The following is a 15,964-nucleotide window of genomic DNA, read 5'->3' as shown; positions in this document are numbered from 1 at the left end:
CTTTTAAATAAACAATTGGAGGATTGAGGGATTAATCTGCATCACAGAAACTCAATGAGTAAGAGGGTGACCCCGTCAGTTTCTTATCATTTGTCAAAAATGTTGTAATGTCAGTAAATAATAAGTGAAGAACCGAACAATGCTATATCCTAATCCGAAGAGTCGGAAGATTGCATGTTTGCATACTGCATGCCACATTGCGTGCTCTTGCGCAACTATCGTGAATAATTGATGAATTCAGGCGGCACTCTCACATTTACTTAAATAACCTTCCATAAAAATCTCGAAAAACAAAACAAATGAAGCGGAAAGATTCGAGAAATTCGATGTTTGAATCATGCACTCAAATTATTTTCTCTTGATGCACTGATATCAACCGAGGTCGTCCTTTTCAAACTACTTCCATGAAATGGTATCCCAGCCAAAATCAAGACATCAATGCAAGCTCTTTCAGGAAAAGCAGTGATTTGACAAGATAAGGTATATAAAGATAACTACGTCATTCTCGACAATATCAAAACCTCATGCACTTTCACATCTAGGATATTAGCTTATTGCTTTCGAGAGGTCACAGAGTCACAAACTCCCGGAGTTGGTTAATCTAAGTTACGTTATCATTGTCAACACTTATCTGCTAGCTAACATTCATCCTTCTTGTTTGTCCACTCAACTCTGAATAGCTTAAGTGATATCCATTCTCGTACATTCTGCCTTATACACCTTCCGAGTTACTTCAAAAAATATTTAAATTTTTTGCAGGATAACATTTCTTACAAAAATTATAACAATGCTATTATTAAACCGGAAATTTACAAACACCACCTACCGGTAACCCTCTTGCAGGATATCGAAAAGTAAATCAGGAAATCAGCCGAAACGCAACTGTTCATCATGGTATTTTATCTTTGGCCGACATACTATCCATCGTATTTTCTCGTTCGTTGTTTTTCTTCAAATGTAAATGAAAGTAACGGTTTCATAAGGTAGGCTGATTTCCCGGTATTTCGAGGAGAATGGAAAGAGCTGGGATCTCAGAGCTGTATTGCAAAAAAGCACCGCGAATAATCTCCAGAGGTCGACTACGTCCTGCAAATACTTCAGCCAAAAAGGGTATACTTTTCAATTTTGTTATCTCAACTGTATATTTATTATTTTTCTGTTTCGAAATTCACTTAAAAAAATACCAGTTAAGGGGAAAAAGTGTGAAATAAAATAATAACAGATAATTCTGGCACATTTAGATCAATAGTTGATTGTTTATGTGAATTTCTAGAAAAAGAATGTGTTAAGAACGATTATGAAGTAGATGATGAAGTTGGAGAGGATTTCGTAGTTCGAGGTGGAGTGATGATGAAGATCGCTGATGTGAACAAAGAGCAGTGGAAATCAATGAAACGGTTTTATATCGATGTCAATCGGTCTCAGATTTACCAGCATGCTGAAGCTCATGATAGGATATCACTAGGTGATGAGGCTAACTCATCTCGTGTTACAGTTGAAGTTTCTGCGTTACCAGGTGATGGACGGATGTTCCATATTTGTGATAATCTTCCAGGCAAGTTTTTTTTTTTGATCTAATAGTTTCATCATGTAAACTTTACAATGTGTAAAAAATTGAGTTCTCCTTGCTAGATAATATGTAAATATCTGATACTCTGTTGTAGTGTAAAACATTTCGTGAAGATCATGATACCTTGTCAGGACTAGCGCAAATTTTTTCAACTATTTTTGAATAAAATTTTCACCTTTTGAAAAACTTGAATACTCCATTATTTTAGGTATAGCAAATGAGGTGGAGTCGTATCCTTGTCGTCATTGTCCTAACCGTATTTTTTTAACTTCATTCGGCCTGGAACGCCATACTAAAATAGAACACAAAACACACCTTCCTGAGGTTTTGGAAGAAATATCAAGGATTCGTAACGAGTGGAAGAGGTACAGTTACCTGTTTGTTTTTCTGCAACGAATTGCCAAGAGCGGTGCATTCAATTTTACTTTGTATGGCATGGAATTTCTCCAATGCTGTTATTTTCATCTGGCTTTTATGTAATTTCTATTCCATATTCGACATTTTAAGGAGAGAGACATTTAAAGCGATAGCCAAAAAGCGACGTGAAGCGTTAAAGAAGACAAGAATGTTAACGGAAATTGTTAAGCGATCGCGTAAGCTTCCATACACTTTTTGTTGTGGGATCATTAACGAAGGATAGACCTTTATATTAGGTGTTAAATAATACTGGAAACTTCGAATTTCTTAAATTAACCTAGAAATTTAGATTTTTTAAAAACAATTAAGATTTTTTGGTGTTATTTTTTTAGAAAGTCTTCGATCCGAACATCATTCTGCTAATAGGCATTACACAGGTGCTTTGAGCTGTCATATTTGTGGTCTTAGTTTTGAAGCTAATTGTGAATTTATGATGAATCATTTTCGTGCTCATCGGAAAAATGACGACTTAAGACGACGATTATTGGCAAATTTTGGTCCTTCAGTAGGTTATATTTCACATTTTCTTTTGGTTTTACACGGGGCTTAAATAAATCGCATTATTGCATTATTTTTAGATTAATATGTATTGCAGTACGTTGCACGTTGTACCTGTTATCAGTGTCATTTGGTTTTTGTTAATGAGAAGAATTTGATGCTGCATAAAGAGTCATCACATCTTAGAAAGCGAAAGTAAGTATTATAATTCTTTAATTTTTTTATTTTCAAGTTATCCTGCTGCTGTGGAAAAGATTATAAAGTATTGATTCATCGCATTTATCAAGCTTATTAAAGTCATCTCGCACTTATCAATTGAAAACTATGTACAAAACTTCGAGATGAAGATATAAAACATTTTTAATTGAGGCAGTGATATCAGTACTATTAAATTGCAGACAAACAGTTTTGATCTGTCATGACCCATTTCAATGGAATTACTGCATTATTACTCGATAGATTATAATGACTGCAATTATTTTTGAATTTTCAATTAATGAACAGTAAGACTGGTGTCTTCTGACGTGAATATTGAGTTTGATTTTTTAGTTCTAGGAAGAGATTTTATAGCTTAATATAGATTCTATACATTCTTGTATCAGAAAAAAAAAATTTTTTTTTTCAGGTATGTATGTAAATGGTGTGGTGATGTATGTTTATCAGTGAATGAATTGAATGAGCATAAAAAAGATGTGCACGGTGTGCCGTGCAGTCGAACGGAAAAATTGCCCACTACTAGTACAATTAGCAATTCGCAAAAGAATACTGCTAAACTTAATGATATCGTTGCTGATGATAGCTTAGCAGAAAAGCAGACATTGTGTGGAAACGGTTTTGCAGATACTTCTTCAGGAAATCGTACCTCTATGCTAGATCAAAGTCCATGCATGTGAGCAAATATTTCAGATAGATCTTTTTTGTACAAGTTGAATGAACATCGCACTATTGGATTCTTATTCATTAACTTACATTGTTTTGACGCTTACAATATATATCTAAACATATTGCACATTATAAAAGCTGTTTAATATTTTCTCAAGATCACTTAATTCATTTAATTTAGAGCAAAGTGTAGTGAATGTGGTTTGACTACAGTGAAGCCATCATTGCTTATACGTCACATGCAACGTGTACATAATAAGAACTGCTTCTCAACGGTAATTGAAGTAAAAGGTTTACCTAACATTAGGGTGGATATGGATCGTGGAAAAGTAACTTGGTGGTGTTGTGACTTCTCTTTCGAAGACAGGTTTGTTTTCGTTTCTTGATAACTAATCAGAACTACTTAATATTTATTCATTTGTTTTTCTTGATAAACAAAAATGGATACTAGTTTCAGGCATTAATTTTTAGGTATCGTTTTATCCATCATAGAAAAACTTGTCATCAACAAATGCTTGAACATGGCCATTTGCAAAATTGTGCAGTCAGTGCTGAAGAACAAGCTACCATGCATGAAACAAATGACAGAGAATGCATGAGTACTGCACAAATAGTGCAATTGATTAATCAGGACGAAATTGAAGATGATGAGTTGTACGTTTTTATGGCAGAAGAAGACCTCGGTATTTTTCTTGCCCTTTCAAAATTCATAAATTTTCTTGAAAAAAAGATTTAGAACTGTCTAATAAGACATATGCAAGATTGTGGTAAATTAAATAATCTTTAAATTTTTACGGAGTTGGAGTATTTTTAATTTAATCTGCAACGAGGTGTTCGTTACTAATAATCTGATATAAACAATTGTTTTAACTGGTTGTATTTTCCTCATTTTGCTGATGCAGAATTTTTATAGTAACATTCTTGCTGTCTGGACTTATCATTATGGATAAACAAAAAAAAAAAAAAAAAAATGATTTAATTTAATACCAAATTAGTCCTTCCGGTTAAAATTTCTTATCATGTAATTCAGATCAGGAAGTTTACTGATTTTCAGAACAAGAAGGAGAAATAATGTTGCGAGAAATGCGAACAAGTGAATCAATGGTAGAGGGTGCTCAGACTGTAAGAGCTAAGGAATTTTTACAGTTGAGGCAGCAAATAGGAGAAAACTTTGATCGTGGCATGGTTAGTTATTGCAAACTTCGTAATTCAGAAGTGTAATTTTCTTAAAGATTTTACCATTTTAGCTATAAAATTTGAGCAGTACATTTTTTAGCAAATTGTTCTTGTTGATGTCGTGAATGATGCACAGCGACAATCTCCAAATTCCGGAGCGGAGCCAGCAATTGATTTCATCGCCAATAATGTGGTAGATAACGATGTCCTAAATTCGTTACTTATATCAAGCACACAAATGCCATCCACAGATTATAAATATTATTCCAGGACTCAATCAACTGAGTCAGATTTTTCTGTAGTGAATGTTCCCGATTCTACGGAAGACAAGATATTACACAATGACTTACCTCTACCATCGGAAAGCTTGATTAACGTTGAAACAAGATCTTCACCCACACCGACTGCAACATTTAGTCGAGGTAGTTTGATAGATAATTCTCTGAGTTGTCATTTTCAAGTTCAGAGAAATACCCTTAATGATTTAGCAGTAGTTCCCACAGTAGCGTTCCCATACAGCACACAACAACATAATAATAATAATGTAACATGTTCTTCCACGATAGTATGCCCTGAGTTAGATGGAACACCAAGAATTCCCCACCCATTACTATAATTAGTAATAAAGAGACAGTTTCACTACCACCCAACATTGGTTACTGTGCTATGGAAGGTTCAAAAACTAGCAATTTTTTGGTAAGGTAAAGTAATAAACCTACTTCCGTCCTGGATAACATCTCCACTTTGTTAAATTTAGATCCAAGGGGTACTCTCACGACAGCAGCGCAGCTAAGACACTGGTTGAGACATCCTCTTTACAGCATTTATCAACACGGGATGATACCATTTCGTCTTAAATTGGTCAAGATACCAATTCAACTGTTACAAGAGTACATAATTCAACAATATATAATCTTTCACTAGGTGAAGCCAATAATGCTTGATCGAGCAGTACGACGTGAGGAGAATTACTTTTTAATGATTAAACATAAAGTAATATATATCATTCATTAATTTTTTATGTTCTTTTTAAGTTTTAAGTTGGTATTAAATGCAATGATTCTTTCATTCAGTTTCCGTACTAATGAATTTTGTTCTAACATATATTCATCACACATATCACATATGGTCAATTTTAAGTCTGGAAATTCCAATCGCTTTCAAAATTGCGTGATTAGTTGTATAGTGAAGTTGCTGTGAAATAAAATTTGTATACATTAATAGAAAATCAATTTAGTTTTATTAATGTTTTTTTTTTTTTTTTTTTTTATGTGGTCTGATGACGGTACTCGCTATTATATAAACTATAAAATGAATAAAATTTTTTAAAGTTGCGCTTCCATGGCAGAGCTCGTATTTTCATGCAAGACATATTCATATATTTCAAATCAGTTTTTGGAATCTTTCTATTTGCAGCAGATGAGATATTCTTTAATTGGTAATCACTTTTCGTTTTTCCTTTTCTTGGTTAGGGATGGCTTTAAAAAAAGGAAAGGTAACTTATGAGGCAGTTTGCATTGCCTTCAATTTATTTCGGTAGGCAAATGAAGTATCGCATTATATAAAATTGAATTGGCCAGCTGTGTACAGGAAGGACATTTTCATCAATGACAACGTTATGAGCAACAAAAACAACAAAATATACATATAAACAAGTGTACAGAATGATCACATTTCACATTAAATATTTGCTGTAATACCCTGTTTAATTTTAAAATTCATGATAGATCATTTCTTTGCATTAAAAAAAAAGGATTGAAAGAATGCTAAAGCGTGAATAATATATAAGATTTCTAAAATGATGAATAAATAAATAAGAAGAGCACCTGAACTTCTTGTCAAGAAATGGGTCTTCTCATGAATATCAGATTTTAATCCAATAATTTTCTATTATTTAATTAATTTTTTTTTTTTCAATCTGAAGATTTAGTGGATGTTGTGAAACTAGTCAACGAAGCGGTAGACTGTGTGATAGAGAAAATGCTTGAATAAACCGCTTCGTTGGTTAATTGTCACGGTGACTTGGATGAATGCTCTGAATTTGTTTCATCTTCTTCAGCTGATGCACGCATTTGTGCTAATCGTGTTTCTTGTCGATAAAAATGCTTAAAATTTGCTACCTGAAAGGAAGGTAAGCAAATAATAAAAGTAGTTCTAACAAAAGTATCTAGATTAGAAATGTTAAATAAGTCAAAAGTTTTTCTTTTTTTTTCAATATTATCAAGAAAAGATTTATCCATTTACTAAGGAACACTTACAATAATGGGTACAGGTAGGGCAAGTGTCAACACACCAATTAATGCACACAAGCCACCCACTAGCTTACCGTAAACTCCAGTTGGCGTTAGATCCCCATACCTTAAAAAAAAAAAAAAAATGATTTCATTTAAAAGTAGCTTTCTCGAAATTCTCGAAAAAAAAAAAAAAAAACATCCACTCAAAAATGAAGAAAGTAAATACAACACTTATAAGAATGACAATAAGACTCAAATTTCCACTTTAACTATGTGTTAACACCATCACAATTTTGTGTAAACATTTCAAAAGTAGGACGAAAAAAAAAATGGTTAAAAGAAAAATGTTGTAATTAGGTATCAGATAATTTGCAGTTATTTTCTACTTTTTTTAGCCTAAGTAATGAAAATTATACTTTGAGCACAAAAAAGGTATAACATGAAAGAGGTCAAGAGATTCATCAACCATTACAGTTTTTTTTTTTTTTTTTTTTTGGATAATTGGTAATTTGATAAGATTATGTGCTACTAATATGAAAGCTTCAATAAGTAATTCTTACGAATAATTAATTATTAGCGAAATTTGAATTAATAAACATCAATATAAGAGATACATGCACAACATATCTCCTCCCGAAAAATACAAAACTTACCCAACTGTAGTCATTGTAACCTGAAATAAATTGAAATGAAAAGATGATTTTATTAAAATTTGTAACGATATTTTCAATTATGAAAGTTAATTAAAAGAATAAAGTGATGATATAGAATAGTAAAGCCTACCAAAACAAACCAAAATGAAGCAGGAATTGAGGTAAACTTTGTATTTGGTTCATTCTGTTCAGCAAAATAAACACCGCTAGAGAAAAGTACCAGAGCAATAACCATAAAAAAGATAAGAAGACAAAATTCCTGTATGGATGCACGAAATGTTTTGCCAAGGATTTGTAAACCAACTGAGTGCCTGCAATAGTAATTTTCATAAATTCAAACTTTCATAAATAAATCATCGCATTTCTTCATCTTTATCTCATTTCTAAATGCATTATGTTATCAATAATCGATTTAAATGATTAATATATAAATAGAAATTCATTCATAATAATAAATGAAAAGTTCAACCTGCTAAGCTTAAATATCCTGAATACTCGTACTAATCGTAAAACACGTAATACAGCAAATGACATTGATGAACTGGATTTAGTTGAATCCATCCTAAAACTTATGATATCTCTTTGATGAAATTTAACTTTACATTATAGCTTTTCATTTATCAATGATAATTTATGAGTGAAATTAATTGATGATTATTTTAAAATTATTCCCATAATTGTTGTTTATAATTTCTAAATGAAAAATTTTTTTTTCAAAAAATTCATATGTTTAATTAGCTCATATACTAACATACCACATTAAATTACCAAAAAAAGGAGCAATAGCAACGAAATCAATGATGTTTAGAACAGAGCGAAGAAAGCTGAACTTATTTGGACAGCTTATAAATCGTAGTAGTAATTCTGAAATGATGCATATTTCCCTTTTTCATAAAATAATAAGTTTCAAATTCAAAAGTTTTTATTTATTGAGCATTAAAACTGCTATTTGTATGAAAAAGTAATTAGCATGCAAGTCACTTAAAGTTTAAAATAAATGCCTAACTCAGAAGTTTAAATTGGCTTGAATGACGTTTTTTTTCTTTTTTTCCAATCTATGCACTAATAAAAGTTTTGTTTGTCTCATGAGAGAAATTTTCTGTGATTTAGTGAGGCAATAAATGGTCCATTAAAGGAAGAAATTTTCACTTCTAATCGACCATCTCGAAATCAATACTTACATTTTATATAAGTGCATTCTAAAAAATAAGTGAAAAATTTTTTCAAATTATTAACAACGAAAACAAGATTTCTTTTCTAAAAAATTGAAGCTAAAACTGTGAATTTATATTAACTTAGTTACTGCAATATATAAAATGTAAAAGAAATAATAACCAACCAATGGTAAACCAAATAATACAGAATAATTCAATGTAGAAAAATGGATTAGACCAGTCGCGTACGTCACCTGGATTTTCTTTCATTGATGGTAGTGTTTCCAAGCAAAATGATATTATTGAGCTAAAATCTAACTAAATTATCGAAATTTCTTCCATTGATATATGAAAGTGACCTTAGTATGATCTCTTATAAAGTTATAAAGCTAAAAAATTTGAATGGAAATTTTTAGAAAATTATTAAAATTTTATTAAACTTTCAAAAATACATACATGCTAATAACAAAAATAGACAGAAGCGCAAATATACGAGCGAATAATGAAGAATCTGGATATTCTACTAATTCCCATAGCTGTCGCTGTAATACATTTTGAGGCATTTGAATTTCTTTTGGTTTCTCGTAACCTTCACTAATCCAAAATTTTTCTAACAATTCTTCACCCATCTATAAAAAAAAAAAAAAAAAAAAAAAAAAATTAATATCATAATCAAATGCTACAAAAAATTAAATAAATATATTTGTATCTTATATTTTTGGTAAGAGTTTTAGATCGAACAAAGTTATCATTAATTATTTTTATTGAAATTGAAAACAAATGATTTCTTCTTTTTAACTTTCTGTAATTTTGGATTTACTTCAAAAAATTTGAGCTCTTTGACGAACATATCGATTGGTACCGATTCCGGCCTTTTCATAATACCGCCACTTTGATATGCATACAGTATTGATTCAAAACTGAAAAATTACAGTTAGTGTCATATCAAAATACTTTGTACCATTAAAACATAGTCATTTTTAATAAAAATAGATAGTTTAGTAAATAAGATAATGTCAACAAAAAGCTTTGTTTGTTGATTCTTATAACAAATGAAAATAAAAATTATTTTCAAAGTCTTTCAAAACATTTTACACATTTTTCAATGATCGTTCAAGTATTAATGCAAACCACTAGAAAAAAAAAAAAAAAAAAAGAAATTCAAACTGGAAAAAAGTTAACCTTGTACGATGCCGATCAAAAAAATATTCTTCATTTTTGGGATCCCAGAAACGATTTCGTTTGAATGAATTACCAAGCAGTGTTAATGGATATCTATCAATAATGACAATGAAATATATCCGTCAAAAAGAATTAAACTAAGTAAAATTAAGTTAAGTAAGAAATGAGATAGCAATCCTAAAAGTTTAGTACCATGCTATTACACTGAATTGAGAAGTAAATAATAACAATAATAATATTTATTATAATTAGTAGTACTTCTGAACTATACTTTTGGAAGAAAAAGAAATTCCACTTCTCTTTTCCTAAAAATTATTTTAGACGATTTCTTATTCCATTTACTATTATTATTACTACTACTATTATTATTAACCATTATTAATACTATTACTATTGTTATTATTAAATGTTATTAATATTATTATTATTGTTATTGTTATTGTTCGGTATTTCCACTAATTATTATTGAACATTTCCAGTAAATTTCCAGTGAACAGCAAATTGAATGAGGGATTGCTTAAAGAAATTCTTAAAAGAAATAAAGGATGGATGATGAGTTAAGTGGAATTTCTTTTTCTTTTAAAAGTACAATTCAGAAATGCTTCATTTTCCAATTCTACATAATGGCAATGGCACACTTTTAGGATTTCTATTTCATTTTCCTAATGTAAATTATATTAATATTTTGCAAACTTCTATATTTTAAAGTTGAAATTTTCATAAACTTTGAAAAAAAAAGGAAAATGCAAAGAAGCTTTATAATGATACTTTTAGACGGATGAAAAAATTTATGTTTAAATTATTTATAACTTCAAAAGCACCATAATTAAGCATGCAAGCTCTAATTCTGCTTTGAGTAAATTGGAAGCTTAATCTAGCAGAAAGATTTTGCAATTGATAAACATTAAAAGCACTTATTTCACTTACCTTTCTAATGTTGATTCATAAGTTTGAAACCTTAGACCAGAAACATTAATTGTAATTAGATTTCGCTCTAGTTGTTTTGCTGATGACGTATCATTAAACATTATATTGTTTGGCTAAAAATATTCATACGTCAACAAAGTACTATAAAACTAAATACATGGTGGAAAAAATGAAACGAAATATATGATAAATTATTAAGTATCCGACAAAGAATAAGGTTAATAAATCAAATTAATAGATTTTCGAAAAAATAAATCTTGATTTAAATTCAAAAAAAAAAAATTATTGAAGACTAGCCTCTTCTTCTGTTATCATCGGGAAAATAGATCCATTGTTTGGTTTTTCATCACTTACCTCCCTATTTGATGGTGTGTCCATGATGGGTGACCTGTAGAAGCTTTGATTTGATAAATCAAAACAGTTAGACTGCATGGAATATTCGTTCATTTTTTTTTTTTATCCCATTAAACAGAAGTATTTTTTATGAATTGAAATGGAAAATTTTCACCTAATCAACCAGGTATAAAATTAATGGTACTATCGAGATAATTTAAGTAAGATGAGCGTTTTGTTAAATCATTCTAAAATAAGAGCAATAAAAGTGCTTAAAAAAAATAGTAAATGAGTACAAATTAGTCTCTCAGTGAGAGAGGTAAAAATATATCTCAAATATATATTTTTATATTTCATTTATTATTAAGATATTTTATTAAAATACACGATGTGCTATCATTAAAGCTTGTTCTCATCAAACTTCATGACGAAGAACTTCCATATTTTTAAATATATCATCCTTGATCTATTTCTAATTATTATTAGATTTTTGTATTTCGATAACAAAAAAAAAAGCATAAATTAATAGATGGAGAAGAAATAAAATATAATAAATCTAATTAAATTAGTTTTGTTTGATTGAAATACAAATTATTATTGAATTGCAAACATATTACATTCAATGTATGATTGACAGCTTTTCGTTTTAGCAAATTAAACACCTAATTCATTATTGTTTTCTTTTTTGTTAAACATTTGATATTTGTGAAGTTTTTTTTTTTTTAAAATCAAAAGAGCAAATCACTAAATGAACTAACTAACAGCATTTAATTAACGATTTATTCCATTTTTGAAGTTAAATTTTTCCTGCTGTAAAAATTATTTTAATGACAAATTTATGGAAGAAAAAGTGACAAGAAATAAGGAATAAAAAGAAGGCTAAGAGAGCTTTTCAAAATGTTTTAGCGGATGGATAGATAGACAGATAGATAGATGGATGGATGGATGGATGGATGGATGGATCATGTATGAAACACACGCCGGCCGGGCCGGGTCCGGTACTCATCAATTGCAGCAGCTGGCGCAAATAATTGGCATTTGTGTAAAGCTTCAATAATCTCTTCCTTCTTTTAGTATATTCATTCTCTCAGCTTAACTTAGAACTAACATTTGCTTACATACACATACACACATACAACACATATATAATTAGATAGATAGGTAGATCGATTCAATTACAGGTGTGAATAGACTTTTCTCGATCTGAATATACCAGTTTTTGAGTTACCTTGATGAACTAAAATCAAATGTGAAGTAATCATATTTGATTTTAAAAATTTATCATCAAATTACTGTTACTGTTGCGAATTATTTCAGCTTAAAAGTTATTAGTTCAAATTAGTCAATCGGTCGAGAATTCATGAAATGTCAAGAATTCACGAAATTTTCTTGTGAAATAAACTTTTTAGAGCTAATGCTATATCAAATAATTATTCCTAACTCATATATTATATATACTCTCGTTTAAAAATTATTGGGAAAATTATGTTTTTTGATGATGCAAAATTAGAATTAATAATAGTATGTCATGGAGGTATCGTAGATTTACGTTAAGTTACGTTACGTTAAAAATATTACGTTTGAATTAAAATTTAGACAAGCTATTGTTTGTGTTACATACATATAGAGAGAGTAAAGTTTAAAAGGAAAACTAAATATGCAATATAAATTTTCACTCATCAGCATACAATTATATTAAATAAATTTGGATAGAAATATATAAATCTAATTTTCGTTTTATAAATCTAATTTTTTTTTTCATTCTGAATTCAAATTATGTGTAAAATTTTGGGAAGAAAAGTTAGAAAAGCTTAAATTTTGAAATAATTTATGAAATTTTTTTACAGAAATAAAAAATTATAACATTTCCTCTGTCTATTGTTAAATAAAATTATCTTACAAAAAATCAACCGAACGTGATCGATGGCAATCAATATCATGTAAATTAATGGGTGTTGAAGTTCGTGTTGATCGACCACTTCGACTGCGGTATTTTTCTGGATGAACATTGAGTAAATGTTCTATTTGCCTGAAATTCATTTCAAGAATATAAATTATCTTAAAGAATTTCTGTTATAGTTAAAAAAAATTTTTTAAATTTACTATATAAATACATCAGTTATTTCTTTTATTTTGCCACACTTTTAAATATTTATGATAGATCGTTTAGAGAAAATAAAAAATGAAAAAAGAATGGAATAAATTTGTAAATATTTTTAATGAATAAATTAATTCATACTAATTATGAACAAATAACAAAATTAGCTTATTAGTAAATGGTATTAATTTATAATAATATTGCAAGGAATTGTTGCTTATTTTTTCACTGCAAAAATAATAAATTGTATTTTAAATATTATTCATACATCAATTGTAACATACTACAAATTGTATGAGAATTTGTATGACAATTTTTTGAAAAATTTAATATTTTCATCAGAAATACAAATATCTTTTAAATATTTGAAAACTTTTTATTTGTACCTTTTTCCATGAAATCGATATTTTCCAAGCATTTCTTTAACGAATTGCCAAAATTCAATTTCAAAAAATTTGTAAGAAAAAAGAAAAACAATTAAATATTAATATTATTTGTATAGAACGAGTAACATTAGCCGATTCGAATAAAACAGCAAAATAATAATTAGAGATAGGTGTGATTGTGAACGTCTAAAAAAAAAAAGAATGCTTAATTACTAAATGTTCAAATATCTGAAAGACACACACACACACACACACACATTCAATGATATATGAAAAAAGACACTTTGCAAGCATTATTATCAACTTAAAATTATTAGCGTAAACGTCATTCATTGAATGAGAAATAGTTAAACGATTTATGTATTATTTAAAATTAGCAAAATATGAAATAGAAAAAAAAAATTTGATCATTTTAAAATTTAAAAATGAGTGCTAACATTGATATCATTAAGAATGTTGCTATTTGAAATCATTTGCAATCTCATTACTGGGATACACGGAGTATATATATCCAAAGTTATTTACTTGTCACGAATATCAAATTTATCATCAATGTTTTTCACTCTTTTAATTAATTAATTTTAATTCGTTAGCTACAGTAAACTTATTTTCACTCATATTTACTTCAACTTTCATCGAGTTATCATGGTAGATTAGCTCGATCTAATTCAAGTCAATCTCTAAGTAATTCCTTCTCTAACATTCATCATTCTAAATCTATTAACTTTGTTTTTTTTTTTTTTTAATCGAAATATCAAATAAAAATTTTCTAATGAAGACACTATTAAATTGGAAATACTTATATTTACGAATGAGAAATATAATAGCAATTAATTATGAGTTAGACTAATTATTCAAAAATGAAGGAATTAAAGAATTGGTACTTGAATAAACTGTTCACCATTAAACACCACCATTTTGACATTATATATTTGCATTTAAATTGAATTTTATCCTTTTTCGTTTTGTAAGATCAGCTTAAAATAAAAAAAAAAAAACACTTTCAAGAAATGAATTTGAGAGCCATTTATATGCGACAAGTACTGATCTATGCAATTTTAACCAAATACTTTCTACCAAACTTTTTTTTAATTTTACCTCTGCATTTTTAATATTTTCAAAATTGGAAGAAAAAAATATATAGTTAAATCGAAGAATTAAATCCAAGAAAATATCATTATAAAATCTGTAAAATTTACTTTCTCATGATTTATAACAACATTTTTTTTGCCATGAATTAGACATTAGAATAAATTATTCTGATTCCCAAACTTCTGTTTTTATTTTTGACAAAGAGAAGGAAGAAGAAATCAAAGAAAAGCTAAAAGTTAATTTCAACAAAAAAAAAGAAAAAAAATGCTTTTAGTTTGTACATTCAATGATAAGAAGTGAGGCAAAATGTTTCTTCTGATAGAATTAATAAATAACAAAGATTAGCTATTTTGTTCCGAATTGAAAAAATAATTTTAAAATGTTAAAAATAATTGAACAAACCTTTTAGTTGAAGGTCGTCGACTAAATAATCCATAATTTGACCCTTCTCGCACTGCAACAGCAGGCATTTAAATCCAACGAAATAATAATTCACTGTAAATTGATGCCATATATTCAGAGAAATAAAATTTGCTTCCACTTGCTAAAATTTTCTGGAAGACTTCGTTGTCGTTTACGTCTGATAGAATAGTTCAAAACAAAAAACGTTTTTTTGAAAAAATGAATTGATGGATTTTTTTAAAAATCGCATTTCAAATTTAAGCTTGAATTCAAGCATAAAATTAGTGGTGGCATAGAATGAGGAAAACAAGAAAATAATAAATATTCATTTTTCCTTAAAGAAAATTTTGATTTAGACTGGAACAAAATTAGCAGCTGTTAGCATTTGCCTTTTCTCAATTGATTTAAATTTAATTTTTTTTTTTGCATTGATTTAAATTTACGACAATCATCGATATTATTTACATTTCTTTAACGATATAAAAATAATTCAAATATGCATAAACCATACAGTTGTCTTTCTTTTTTCATAGAACTAATTAAATGGAATAGTATCTCAATTTTCATTCTCTCAAATAATTTTAATTAAAAAAAAAAAAAAAAAATTATAGGTTAGTAATACTTTAATACTTTAAGATAACGTCTAAATTTTCACAAATCTTACAAATGAATTTATTCCGATCTTATTCAAACGAAGAATGAAATAAAATAAGATTCAATAATTTGCGAACGTTATAGAAATTAAAAGATTCTGGGATAAGAAGTAAAATTCCTAATCTCAATACTAAAACAAAGAAAGAGCAAAAATTTGAAAAAGGAAAAAAAAATTCTCACCTTTGAAGATGAGAAACTTTTCTCATACTGATGACATTTTAGTTATAATAAGAAACGAACATTTTTTTTTTTTAATTAGTAATACTAATTCCTTGTCTAGCATTATATGATTATATTACTCTTTCC

At 28.5% G+C, this 15,964-nt stretch overlaps 2 protein-coding genes and 1 non-coding gene across 7 annotated transcripts; 2 read left to right on the top strand and 1 right to left on the bottom strand.

The window, feature by feature from the left end:
* Positions 1-1,013: 1,013 nt before the first annotated feature.
* On the top strand, positions 1,014-5,467 carry Bm11233 (Zinc finger, C2H2 type family protein; the record flags this gene model as incomplete). Its single annotated transcript, XM_043078408.1, has 12 exons — positions 1,014-1,110; positions 1,274-1,555; positions 1,779-1,935; positions 2,078-2,163; positions 2,320-2,492; positions 2,583-2,680; positions 3,111-3,374; positions 3,549-3,734; positions 3,839-4,050; positions 4,422-4,552; positions 4,644-4,965; positions 5,301-5,467. 12 exons carry the CDS (start codon positions 1,014-1,016, stop codon positions 5,465-5,467), a joined length of 2,175 nt encoding a protein of 724 aa, XP_042934342.1.
* Positions 5,468-6,555: 1,088 nt separating this feature from the next.
* On the bottom strand, positions 6,556-15,072 carry Bma-shk-1 (potassium channel protein, putative; the record flags this gene model as incomplete). 5 transcript variants are annotated; one of them, XM_043078405.1, is made up of 14 exons in its annotated part: positions 6,556-6,663; positions 6,802-6,901; positions 7,431-7,450; positions 7,561-7,741; positions 7,900-7,992; positions 8,186-8,294; positions 8,770-8,891; positions 9,041-9,213; positions 9,384-9,504; positions 9,767-9,859; positions 10,694-10,806; positions 11,048-11,081; positions 12,927-13,055; positions 15,005-15,072. In XM_043078405.1, the coding sequence occupies 14 exons, from the start codon at positions 15,070-15,072 to the stop codon at positions 6,556-6,558; spliced, it is 1,464 nt and encodes a 487-aa protein (XP_042934339.1). The 5 variants fall into 5 exon arrangements, with proteins under 5 accessions (XP_042934339.1, XP_042934338.1, XP_042934337.1 ...); XM_043078404.1 differs by having other exon boundaries at positions 9,405-9,504; XM_043078403.1 differs by lacking the exon at positions 7,431-7,450 and having other exon boundaries at positions 7,571-7,741; positions 9,405-9,504.
* Bm15540 lies at positions 6,793-6,906 on the top strand. The gene has a single exon (XR_006227929.1). It is a non-coding gene; the product is annotated as an Unclassified non-coding RNA Bm15540 (non-coding RNA).
* Positions 15,073-15,964: the final 892 nt, after the last annotated feature.

This window comes from Brugia malayi, assembly GCF_000002995.4.
Source record: "Brugia malayi strain FR3 genome assembly, contig: Bm_v4_Chr2_contig_001, whole genome shotgun sequence".
NCBI lineage: Eukaryota > Metazoa > Nematoda > Chromadorea > Rhabditida > Onchocercidae > Brugia > Brugia malayi.
This window is presented reverse-complemented; position numbering and strand designations above follow the sequence as displayed.